Source organism: Huiozyma naganishii, chromosome 2 (genome assembly GCF_000348985.1).
Source record: "Huiozyma naganishii CBS 8797 chromosome 2, complete genome".
NCBI classification, from domain to species: domain Eukaryota; kingdom Fungi; phylum Ascomycota; class Saccharomycetes; order Saccharomycetales; family Saccharomycetaceae; genus Huiozyma; species Huiozyma naganishii.
In genome coordinates, this window is record NC_035923.1 from 608,616 (window position 1) to 621,550 (window position 12,935).

Genomic DNA, 12,935 nt, shown 5'->3' on the forward strand with positions numbered 1-12,935 from the left:
CATATTTAGCTGTCACAAACGCCAAAAGACTTGCTGCGAGGAAGTGGGTTCCGTTTACATATTGACTAGTTCACGGAAATGACTCGAAGGGGAAAGACCCATTTCTGTGCCTTTCTGTACCGTAGGCCATACGCAGCGACGTGGGCTAGAACGGGAAGAGGTTCAAAAGAGAGGGAAAAAAGTATTTTTTTCCGTTGCTGTTAAAGTTATGAAGAAGACTACAGGCACCCAACAAAAACAATACTGAAAGTGGGTGGCGGATTGAAGTAACTGGGCTTTTTAAAAAAAATAAAAAAAAGATGATTGAGTCAAGGAATTATATTTCCGATAAGCCACCCTCTGCTGAACTAATACTGGTCTAAACGGTCCCCTCCCGCTGCGTCCATTGACAATTTGTTTGTTCCTTTTTCTCCTGGACCTCAACGGGTCAGGTTCAGCAAGTGCATGATTGACTTTATCAGTCAACAGATTAAAAAGAAATCAGAACAAAAATAGCACACAGGTAATTCAATGCTCGTTCCAGACAGAGAACACAGTCTCATGAATTTGTTAATTAAGTGAAGTCTACAGCTTGCTTAAGCTAAGCGCGTCGTGATGGGGGGGAGTCACATTTTTCGTTTCTTTACCAAGCGCACTGAAGGATCCCCACGACACTTTCACAAAAAGAGAAAGCCATAGAGATCTGTTCTAGAACCTCTCGGTTAGTGTTCTTTTCTCCTGTCTCCTGCGCCCTTCCCACGTCCACATATGCACCAGCCCTGTGATATTGCTGTGCTACTGGGTTTCCGGGAAAGCTCTTATATCCGGCGGCGCATTTCTTGCTTTTCCACAGTACAAAAAAAACACACTCTTTTGTCTTCACCCCCACGCTTTCATTTATCCCACGGCTTTTTCTTCGCAAGTCACATTTTTGATCTACTTCAGTTCAGTACGGGAAAACGTATTTCTCGTTCAAAAACAGGACGCCAAAAAGCAATTAAACAATCGCAAAAGCGTGGGGGTAATGCACGCTTCCCGGAGCAGCATTGTTTTTCCGCATTTTGCACAGAGATACGCGTGCAAGAATTCCGTGTGCCTCGGAAGGGCACACCCTAAGTTTCTTTTATTTTTTCGCGTGCTTCCGCGAGCACCCCGCCCCCACTCCCGTTTTTTCCGTTCCTTCCGTACGCGGCAGGCATTGGGACCGGAGTACGACACATTAGGTAAGGGCTCCCAAAACGGAAAATAATGGACCTCCGTTTTTCTTGTCCCAAACCGGAATTTTTTTATAAGCAATAGTGCATACCGCTCCCTTCTCTTGCATTTCTTCTCTCGAGTATGACACTGGAATTGCTTTTTTGTTGTTTTTGGCTCTAGAATAGGGTTTTCATGTGGGGCACGCTTGCTGTGACTTATTGTTCTTTTTTTGCTTACTCTATGTATAGTGTGGCTTTTATGTACCTAGAAGCAAGCGGCATTGTTAAACTGATATTTTCCTTATTTTATGCGTGCGTATTTCTCTTTGAGATGCGTTTTCTTCTAGGCTTCTCTTTTTTTCCTTTATCTTTCGCGATTGTCATCGTTCCCATTCACTTGGAATATAAATTGACACGATGTTCCACGTATGTGTGCGGAGGTAAACGAACATTTTACGGTCCATGTTCCTTTCTCACTTATCTTTTGTTTTGTACCCTTTAAAATAATCTTGCTAATACCGAAATAAAAGAATATAAATATAGGTATATTCTCTTCTCAAATTTCATTCCCTGTCTCTCCGGTTTCATCCTTCACAGAAAAATTTGTCATCTTGTTTGCTTGTTTTCTATTGATTAGCTCCGGTTGAAAACAGTATATGAGTAACTACAGCACTGTATACACAAATATGAGTGCACCAGAAATAGATTGCGAGTTCGATAATCTCTACGTCGGTCCCCATGGGATGGAAAATATCCTGGGCCACGAAGCCATTTCAGACTTTGATTTAATACAAAATTTTGAGACCGAATATGGCAACGGCATGAATATGTCAGTTACAGCCAATACCAACCTTGATTCTACGGGTAATGGTCTCCACAAAATGGATCCCGCGTTCATCACTAATAACAGTTCGAATTTGAACATGTCTACTCCAGGGTACGATATGTCAGAGCCTGCTACTGTATGTACTTCAAACTCAGGTCCTATATCACGTGTATCATCGGTGAGTCCCATCCGGTCACGTGGGGTAGTGAAGTATAAGAAAGGAAAGAAGGTCAAGGCTTCTCATAATGACATTGAAAAGAAGTACAGGACAAGTATAAACAGCAAAATTGCTGAGTTGAGCGAATTGGTCCCAACGATACGATATGGACAAAAAGAATCCTCCAGTGAGGAGATAACACAAAAGGACATCGACGATTTGGATGGTTTACAACCTACAAAGAAGTTGAACAAGGGCACCATACTGACAAAGACGATCGAGTACTTGACGCACCTCGAGAACAAGTGTAACGAGTACAAAATGTTAAACAAAAAACTAATGAACAATAATAACTATAGTATAAGTCAACTGCCCATAAAAGTAGAGCAGCCCGAAATCACGTCGTCAAGGAGTCAATCAGTGGGAATCTTTTCTAACCCAAATTGTGACAACCAAAGTTTCTCTCCGTTGGACAATCAAATATCCAACGTTGACAACCATATTTTCAACTTCTGTGCAGAAGCGCCACAGAGGAACACCACCTACTTTACATTCGAACATGTTAGAGAATGTATCAACGACCAGACTTTTAACGCTACAAATAATAACATTCAAAACATAATCAATTGATTAACCTGGAAGAACGTCTATAAGTGGATTAGCTTGGTTTTTTTTTCTATACTCTTACTTCCCTGTTTAATATTAGATATACCCACTGAATACTTTTATCTTTAATAATAAAAATGATATAATGCAACTTTCTAATCAGTACCCCCACCTCCTTGTCTCTACGTACGGCTAAGTAGAAAGATGCTACTATTCTGAGTGTGTATTACTCTCCGCGTGATTGAATATATAATTACTGGCCAATTCCGTATCCACACTATCTGAAATGGAATTCCGATAGTAGACGAAATCATCAGTGTACCCCATATTTGAACTTCTATCCAGTAAAGACACTGACAAATTGAGCTCACGAGGGTTAGCCCTCTCCGAATCATTGTATGAGTTTGAAACGGGCTCATTGGAGTCCGAGCTTGACGCTTGTTTGCTACATTTTTTCCCTACGCTTCATCTTCTTCCAGCCGTTCAGTTTTGATATGTGTGATTTCCAAGTGTTGTTAGGGATATGGATGTCCTCATGCACACGGGTAGTGCTTTTCATGGAGGACGAGTTGCTTGTCTCTAAAATCGAACTAGTCCCATTGCTGTTCGAAACGCCTAAATCGTAATTTGAGTGCGGGTTGACAAAATATTTATTACTGTTTTGGATCTTTCTCCCCAGAATTGTTTTTCTATTGAGTGTTGCCTCTCTCTTCCTCAATACACTGATCAATCCCCAAAAATTAACAGTGATAAGTAGCTTCATGAAGTAGACGATGTTGTATTTCCACGAGGAAATATAGAAATTCTTGGCACTGAAGAAAATGGATGTAAAGTACAGGAGCACTATCAGAACCAGATTGTATATCAGAATGGGGATAGTATCATAATAGTTGCGCCACATATTCTTCAACTTTTCGAACATATTGGGTTTCGATTGGCTTATACTCCGCTTCGGTTCTAATACAAAATGGAATTTTTGCGACAAAAAAAATCCCACTAAACCGAGAAACATTGTTGTTATGGAGAGTTGTGAAACTTTATAAAGCACCCGAAGAGAAATAACGGTTTCATTCCATAAAAGAAACGTAAAGAAGATTGTGTCCGTTACCAGAAAAAAGACACCCGCTGTAAAGATCGTAACATTTCGATGTGTTACCAGAAAAAAAAATATAGTACTCAGAATATGGTTTTTATGCTCTACTTTCTTTCTTTTTTGATTCGAATCTAGGTGGAACATGAAGTAGATAATATACCACCAGTTTAAAAGTCCCATGACGTGGATAAAAACTTCGCATATTCGATATCCTACAGAATCCATTATGTGGCTTTTATAGTACGATGCATCCTGGATATCAGCCATATACTGAGTCCGGAATACCTCCGCGCTTGCCTTTTGTAGGTACACAGATTGTACTAGTGCAAACAGCAAAACGTATACTTTTACAATATTTAGCTTGGTATTGTAATTGTTGGCAGGAAGAAATAATATGATCAGGAACACCATCCAGGAAGCAACGCACACGGCTGTCTGACTAAACGTTATTATCAAAATACCATCGACAAACTTGTCTTTATAGACCATCCTTTCAGTATCGTCATAAATGTCATCCATGGACATAGTGTAGTTGTGAACAAATTCCTTTAAAACAGCAGTGAAGTTGTTTTCTTGAGATGGGAACGTTTCATTATAGTGAACAATATTGGTTGCGTTGTAAGTACGGTTAGTGCACTGTATTAAAAGAGTTGGATATGCAATGGTCCAGTTGCGATACCGTTCGTTATTAAATATCAGAGGTTTGGACATATTGTCATAGATGCTAAGAAAACCACTTCCCAAGATAGATGCATGGCAGTTTGAGGGATAATCCTTTAATAAGCTCTCCGAAAGCACCTGGGATAGTGTGAGATTCTTATTGGCTTTGCTACTATGTTCACAATACAGATTTGATGGAGGTCTTAATCCAAAATATTCATTTATATCTCTTGGACACGCTTCATTCCTCATGGGCATATCCGTAAAATTTAGGTTTGCCTCAACGGTAGAGCATTCATCCTTGAAGATGTGGAGGGTCAGTAACAACAAAATGCGGATGGGCAATGAGTTATATAGCCATCGGGTCATATAAAAGAAAATAAAGTGATGGACAACAAGGCCAACAATTTGTTTGGTGGTTTGTCTAATAAACCTGCACTTACACAGATGAGTTCAACTATACCTTGGAATATACACTAACTACTGGTGTGATCTTCGGTTTGCTATGAGCACGATGAACGACGGATACAATGTTCGAAAAACGCCCTGGTACGAAGGAATAAAAAAAAAAAACGAATACCGGATCCTGCAAAAAAATTTCAAAATTCATTAAACGGAGAAGAATCGCCGTCATTATCGCTCGGCAAGGGACGCTAGGCACCTCGTCCTGATTCTTGAGTGCGCTGATACGGTTAAAAAACCCAAGTAGAGCTCCTGTAAGTGCATAGAGACAAGGATACTACAAGCTTATAAATTTCCTTATATCGTAGCGAGTATTCTGTAATGATGTTGCTTTTATGTGTGCAACTGCATATGTAGATGACAATTATGCTGTCAAGAGGAGTTTGGGGAGTTTTCGTGTAATGCCTGAGAACTCTACGTGCAAACGGTACTGTCAGTAAAGCTGATATTGGGTCACCTCAAAGGCACACCTCTGTTATGGTCCATTAAACATGTGTCCCTGTAGCTAATTCATTACATTTAAATTCAAAAAACAAGAACCCATCCATCGTGTAACAAATGGGCTGGCTCTTGATAAAGTGGTAAAACCTCTAGCCGTATTCATAATTGGCAGTCATTTCAGTGCGCTCCCTCAGGTATGACGTGGCGTGCCTTTCCACCCACGACACGGAGGAGGGTTACCTTCTGGGAACGGTACGAATGGGAAAGAAAACCCCCACTGAAAGCTGTATTACTGCATCCACCCCCACCTTCTCGCTCGAGACCGTTACACGCAAGAATTACCAAGAAGGGTAATGAACGTTGTTTATATAAACGAATAGTGAGGTTTCGACGCGAAAAAAAGGAAAAACTTCGAGCGACCTCCGTACACGGCGAAGGGTGCAGTATAGTGCGAGATTTATTGCTCGACTTATTTGTTCTGTAAATAACTTCCTGCTCAATGGAATGTGTCCGTTCGCTGTGGCACGCGGTGAAATGTAATTGTAAACACGATTTTCTTTAATGCCCTAAGTACGCGGAGCATCTGAGATTTTTTTTCTGCCGTTTTTCATTCATAGCTGCAAGTGCGTAGTGTTTACTTGGTAACAAATGACGTTCAATTTTAGAATAATTGATTATATTGTTCTGGTATATATATATAGGAAGGTTCCCGAGAAATCAACCCTTTGGGATACTTTTTTTTCAGTTGGAGAGACGTTATTAGCAATTACTGTCTCTTCCATCTTAAGTCATTTGGGTTGAATATTGTTACCTGTTTGTAATGGGCGTTTTCGACGGGAAAAGGCCCATACTGTATCTTCTATGGTTTGCTCTCAGCTGTTTGACACGCGTCGCAGTGGCGTCAAACGGTGCCCAGCTGAATGATAAGGAACTGAATGTACTACAAAAAAGATTCGACTCATACTACTCCAACGATACACAAATTAGCGTACAAGGTATAACGCTGGGTGGATGGTTGGTCACTGAGCCATATATAACTCCCTCATTGTACCATAAGGCAATCAACATGGTATCACAGTATAATTCCACATACCATAATATGTCTCAAATTGTAGACGAATACACGCTATGTCAGGAGCTCGGATATGACAAAGCGAAAGATCTGTTGTCGGAGCATTTTGATACTTGGATTACAGAGAGCGATTTTAAGCAAATCAAAGATGACGGGTTTAACTTGGTGAGAATCCCAATTGGGTATTGGGCTTGGAAGCTTGATCACGAGGAAAACTTGTACGTTGGGAATGCCACCTATGAGGACCCATATGTTGGGGAAGGTTTACAACTTCACTACCTGAATAGAGCACTTGAATGGGCAAGCAAGTATGAGCTTAACGTTTGGATTGACCTGCACGGTGCTCCAGGTTCCCAAAACGGATTTGACAACTCTGGTCAAAGAAATTTTTACAACAAGTTAGGATGGTTGTCCGACATGGACACAAAAGTTTTGACTTTGAACGTTTGGGGTGCTATGTTTGATGAATATTTAAACGGAGGTAACAGCAGCAACCCTATTGTTGGTATTGAGGTGATGAACGAGCCATTGGTCCCCAAATTGAACATATGGGATGTCACCCAGGTGTATTATGAAGGTTTTGATATGTTCAAAGAGAAACAGAGGAAAGGTGACAACACGACATTTATTATACATGATGCATTCCAGTCTATTGGACATTGGAATATGGAATTGAACCCACACTTCAAAAATGTCTCCAACCGTCACTTCAACTTAACGAACGTTTCGTATTCAGCACAGTCTGTCCTTGTAGATCACCATCATTATGAGGTGTTCACGGACAGTCAATTGCAGGAATCTCAATTCTCTCGTATCATGAACATTATCAATTTCGGAGATTCGATAAACAAAGAATTGCAATACCACCCGGCCGTAGTTGGTGAATGGTCCGGTGCAATTACGGACTGTGCCACGTGGGTGAACGGTGTAAACATTGGCGCCCGTTACGATGGGTCATACTACAACACAACAGCATTTGAAACGTCCCAGCCACCATCGGGGAATTGCACCTCTAATCAACCGATAGATCAGTGGTCAGATGAATACAAGATTGCAGTGAGACAATTTGTTGAGGCACAATTGGCCACATACAGCGCCAAGACTACAGGTTGGATTTTCTGGAATTGGAAGACAGAAAATGCACCAGAATGGGATTATCTACAATTGAAGGAAGCTGGTCTGTTCCCTGTCCCATTTGACAACTACACGTACTTTAGCACGGATGGGTCTGGATCCATCGATTCAGATTTCTCCAGTTCTTTGTCCACGTTAGCTTACCCAACATCCAGTGGGAGCCGTACAACATCTTCCACGGCAGCGAAAAAAGGGGTTGCTTCATCATTTAGGAAGATCAACTTGCAGGACACCGAATTGAGGGCGCTGAGTGGTTACTGGAAAATGGTTCTTTATCTCTTCCCAGTATGCATTTCCCTCGTTGTAGTCCTGCTGTGATTTCCGTTATTACATAATCGATCATCGATTTCGAGAAATCTCGCTAAACAAACAAGATTTGTAAGCATCATTTCATAGTAAGTTAGAGGAAATCTCGTCGATGATAAAAATAGTAGTATGTACAAAACGGATCACTGTGAAACAGAGTGACGTTTCAAGATGCTGTTATAATCCAATTAGATCGGGTATCTATATAAACTTTTGAGTTAAACTACGTTACAGTTACGTAGGGCCTAATGCGTTCGTTCTCTTCGATGAGGTAATCTCTAACTCGAGGTTATGTATCGTGCTTGTATAACCACAGTTACGTATCACTTCAGCAGGGTGCTGTCACTAAACGGTACGCGATGACGTTGCACGTCTGTCTCTGAGAAGCGCCATCCAAAAAACAACAACAGAACACAAGGTAGAACAATAACAGGGCGAATCACAAAGCATTGGGGGGGGGGCAGTAACTTGTACTGGTAACAAAATGCGGACAGGTATGCCTGCGTAATTTGGCTTTTCCCCCGCGTACGACTCTGTGTATTCAGGAAAATTTCGTCATTGTTACAAAAACGGGAAGGAAAATAAAAAAAAATGCTCACACGCCCGCTTTTGAAGTGGAAAACGACAAACTAAAATCCGATAATCAGAAAGGCACTGCTTAGAAATACTGTCTTCTTTCGGCCACTAAAGACCGATACAGCAATCATTCTCTCCGCATTGGTTGTCGTCATGACCTCATCGGCTTTTTTACCCTTGGACCCTACACTGCGTTGAGTACCTGAATACCCCTATACGAGGATTCATGAGTAGTGACGGTATGTGCACACTGTTTTGTAAGTTGCATCGTCATATATGTGTACCACTGTAACGCCCCTCCCTCCCACGATTCCTACCCTTTGTTGGAAACAAGGCCCTTTGTTTACAACTGAATACCTCTGGAAAACAGGGGAAAGCCCACTGATAGCGTTGTTGAATTACCGGTTTATTTTTAACTTCCATACCCGAAAAGCGACTCTGCCCCACAGCCACTGCCCAACAATAGAAAGAAAAAAAATTCTTAACAGCGGGTGAGGGGACCTCCGGGCGAAGAGGGGTGCGTGGGTTACTTTTTTTTTTTTGTCAGTTCGGCCGGTGAGCGATGAAACCCGTCAGCCCTCGGCTGCTGCGGTGGTTTCTGTGCTTCGTCGTGTCTTTCTCTGTTGCCATAAGGTTTTTTCTTGGGCACTTCCTTCCCTCCCCCGCCCTGCCCCTCTCTCCTGCGCCCCGACCCAAGAAAAATTGCGTAGAAATGATGTATGGAGAGATATTACGTGGATGGAAGAATGCCCCTCCTACGATTCCCTTACTTTTCTTTTTTCCTTCCTCCTCTCTGAAACAATAGAGAGCCTCCTCTCGGCCCCCGTACGCGCGTGCGCGTTGTCATGCGGAGTTAATTGCTGCACGTCTCTTCCGAGGATGCGCTTTCCCCTTTTGGGCCATATCTTGATGACCACATTGGAAAAGTTACAGTTGCCTTCAGATTACGAAGGGCGAGGACGAGGGACCCCGTAGTAAATAGGTCCCGTCACCGTAAGCAACAAGAACAACGACCCCCCTCAAATAGTTCTCGTTCGAAGGCTGTAATCGCGATCGAAAAAGAAAAAGAGAAAGCGAAAAACCGGAACTTCTTCGAGTAACCTAATATTTCTCGTCTCCTCCAACTTCGAAGATCCATTGCTCGGTTTTGCGCCGAAGGTTGTAAAAAAATTTATATATAAGCTATCCAAGATCGCAGTTCCCTTCGGACAACTTTATCTCTTAATATGGTTTCTGTTATGAAATATTCCCACTTACTTATATAAAATAAATAGTCAGCAGAGCGCTACAACACTTTACACATATAAAATATGCAATCCGTTCCACTTACAGTCAGGACTCAACAAAACCAAATATCGCCATTAGGTCATCCAACAGGTCAGCAACAGATGCGTACTTTGAGTTTGCCTCATGTGCCTCACAACATAATGGTAGGGCAGTCTAATTTTAACCAAGTGTTCCCATCTCCACACCTGCAACTACCAGGGATGGCTCAAAATAACTACACATACCAACCTTCTGGAGTGACAAACCAGGTTATCTTCAATGAGAGAGGTCCCTTGACACCACCACATATACCCACACATTCGTATGCGGGACCTCAACCAAGAATCGTACCACCTCCAGTTTACAATTTGCCTCAACCACAGAGTTTACTCACTCCAGAGATGGTAAAGGTAGATGACACCATCTCCCCTATCTTACCACCTTTGCATAACACGGAGGACAGGAGACACTCTGTGAGTATCGCTGTTTTGCAACAACCAGAAAATCAAAACAATACACCAGTGCCAACGTCTCATTCTCAAACACAACTAGTAACTTTTTCAGATGGTGAACATTCAATGAGCGGGAAATCCGGTATTAAGATAAAGAAGGAGACAGTGGACGCGCCCTTCGGGAAGGCAATCTACAACACTGGTGAGAAATACAATACTGCGGGACAACTGATCGGTAAGTCTGGGAAACTGGTACGTGACACAAAGAGAGCTGCACAGAACAGGTCTGCTCAAAAGGCATTCAGACTACGCCGTGAAAAATACATTAAAAACTTAGAACAAAAATCGAAAATCTTTGATGACATTGTACGGGAGAACCAACAACTCAAGGAACAACTCAACTCTCTAACGAGCCGCTTGCAACAATAAATCTTTTAAAGTTCAAGGAGTTTTATTTTTTTTTTTGGTACATTGCATCGTAATATTTAAGGTCGTCAACTTTGTTGGCTCAGTAATTAATTTTTAAAGACGTATAATTAATTGTTGTATTCTTCATTATTGAAATGGCGCCATCGAGCCCACGGTCTCGAAAAGACATTATTCTGAGATGTTTATTGTACATTGAGTACTATTTAATACAAAGGGAAATATGGTTGTTTAAACTAACTGGTCTGACGGTGTGCCAAACTCAGGCGCGACCAGTTTTGATGATACCGGCTGCAATCAGAGTTTGAATCTTCTTGAAAATTTCTGGGTTCTTCATATGTTCTTGCAAAGCAGCAGGGTCATTCTGGGCTTGTTGCAAGATACTTTGCAAGACTGGGTCTTGCATGATTTTTGCAACTTCTGGGTCCCTCATGGCTCTTTCGTACGTTTGTTCTGGAGTTTCATCGCCAGTGGCCGGTTGGAATCTTTGTTGAGCCGCTTTCATGTATAGTTGGTCAATTTCCCTCGCGTTGGCACCGCCGTTCACTTCAGCGTCCTTCGTCCTCGCGGCATCCAGAGTTTCAATGGCGTAGGAAAAGTCCTTAACAGCAATCTGAGCAGTAGCCTTTCTGATATATGCTCTGACAAAGTTTGGATCTTTCTCGATGGCCTTGTTACAGTCAGAAATGGCATCTGGGAAGGACATCAGTTTGGATAGCGCAGCGGCTCTGTTGGAATACCCTCTCGCATCTTCTGGTGCTCTTTTGATCATTTCGGTGTATGCCTTGACAGCACTTGGCCAATCGCCCTTGGTGAAGTACTCTTTACCTTCTAGACGGGCCTCTTCTGCTTTCTCTGGGTTAATGTAATCTTCCACTTCTCTCTTCTTTTCCTCCTTTTCGGCATGCCTTAATTTTGCTAGGATCTCTGGGGTCCTGTGTTCAGTTAGAGATTTTTGATAGTGGTTGATTGCCTCCTTCAAGTTCCCCATCTTAACGTACGCATTACCGATACGTGCAAAAGATTTTGCAATTATTTTGTAATCGGCTCTCATTTCTCTACCCTTTTCAATAGCTTCGTTCAAAGTATTTATAGCAGTGTCGTATTCCCCCTTTTCAAATTCTGCAGCAGAACGGTTATTCAGGTATGTGATATTATTGTCCAACTCCCAGGCCTTGTTGTAGCATGCAATAGCTTCGTCGAAGTTGCGAGCCTTATACGCTTTGTTACCTTCGACTTTGGCTTCTTCGGCAGCTACCTTAGACTCATCTTGATCCACGTCCATCGATTCCGCCTCTGGTTCCGCTTCCTTTGGCTTTTGTTCCTGTTTAGGTTCTTCCTTCTTTGGTTCCCCACCACTTGGAGACTCTGGGTTCTTTGGAGCAGAGTTGGACTGCGATAGGTCTGGCATGTTCAAATCAATGCCCATTAGCGTACCCATGATAGTCATTAGTCTTGGATCGGAAAACAGATCTTGAGCTAGACCGTTTGGATTGCTTCTAAAACTCAAAAGTTTGGCAACCAATTGAGGATCGTTCATCAATTCTGCAGTCTTGGGGTTGTTCTTCAATTTTTCAATCAAGTTTGGGTCGTTGAACATCTCCGTCAAACCCAAATCAGGTTGGGCTTGTCTTTGACTCTGCACACGTTGAATTTGCTCAATCCCCTCCTTGGCAATCTTGTTGTTAGCATCCAATTCTAACGCTTTCTTGTAACTGGCCTCAGCATCATCCAAGTTTCCCATCCCAAAATGAGCTGCTCCCTCTCTTGTGTAACCCTTAGCCCATGATGGGTTGATCTTTGTACATTCCAAAGCATCCTTTAAAGCTTCGTTAAATTTCTGCTCTGATGCATAGGATGCAGAACGATTGGAATATAAAACATGGTTTGGAGTTTCTGAAACTTCAATTGCCTTGGTGAAGAGGTCAACTGCTTCATCGTATTTCTTGGCAGCGAAGGCCGAATTACCTTGCTGTTTGTATTCGTCAGCCGTTAAAGACATTTTATCACTATGAATGTATTTCTTCAGTGGTGTGAATCAAAAAAAGAAGATGCGTAACTATCTCTTTGATTTTACAATGTTTTAAGTAATCTAGTTCTTTGCCTTGCTGTCAAACGGGACCTAGGACAGTGGTACTATTCTCCTCTTACTTTATATGAAAACATTCCGTTTTGCCGGTAAAAGTGAAAAATATGCACATTTTCTAGAAGATTCTGCAGTCACGTGATGCCTAACAGATCTGGAGGAGATGGTTTAGATCATGAACTATTCAAGTGATGGGC

At 42.0% G+C, this 12,935-nt stretch overlaps 5 protein-coding genes across 5 annotated transcripts; 3 read left to right on the forward strand and 2 right to left on the reverse strand.

The window, feature by feature from the left end:
- Positions 1-1,831: 1,831 nt before the first annotated feature.
- HMS1 (Hms1p) lies at positions 1,832-2,788 on the forward strand (the record flags this gene model as incomplete). Its single annotated transcript, XM_022611611.1, has 1 exon — positions 1,832-2,788. One exon carries the CDS (start codon positions 1,832-1,834, stop codon positions 2,786-2,788), a length of 957 nt encoding a protein of 318 aa, XP_022463003.1.
- A 421-nt stretch (positions 2,789-3,209) lies between these two features.
- On the reverse strand, positions 3,210-4,886 carry DFG16 (Dfg16p; the record flags this gene model as incomplete). Its single annotated transcript, XM_022611612.1, has 1 exon — positions 3,210-4,886. One exon carries the CDS (start codon positions 4,884-4,886, stop codon positions 3,210-3,212), a length of 1,677 nt encoding a protein of 558 aa, XP_022463004.1.
- Positions 4,887-6,240: 1,354 nt separating this feature from the next.
- Positions 6,241-7,944, forward strand: EXG2 (glucan exo-1,3-beta-glucosidase; the record flags this gene model as incomplete). Its single annotated transcript, XM_022611613.1, has 1 exon — positions 6,241-7,944. One exon carries the CDS (start codon positions 6,241-6,243, stop codon positions 7,942-7,944), a length of 1,704 nt encoding a protein of 567 aa, XP_022463005.1.
- Positions 7,945-9,818: 1,874 nt separating this feature from the next.
- CIN5 (Cin5p) lies at positions 9,819-10,655 on the forward strand (the record flags this gene model as incomplete). The annotated part of the gene is made up of 1 exon (XM_022611614.1): positions 9,819-10,655. The coding sequence occupies one exon, from the start codon at positions 9,819-9,821 to the stop codon at positions 10,653-10,655; it is 837 nt and encodes a 278-aa protein (XP_022463006.1).
- A 259-nt stretch (positions 10,656-10,914) lies between these two features.
- STI1 (Hsp90 cochaperone STI1) lies at positions 10,915-12,654 on the reverse strand (the record flags this gene model as incomplete). Its single annotated transcript, XM_022611616.1, has 1 exon — positions 10,915-12,654. One exon carries the CDS (start codon positions 12,652-12,654, stop codon positions 10,915-10,917), a length of 1,740 nt encoding a protein of 579 aa, XP_022463007.1.
- Positions 12,655-12,935: the final 281 nt, after the last annotated feature.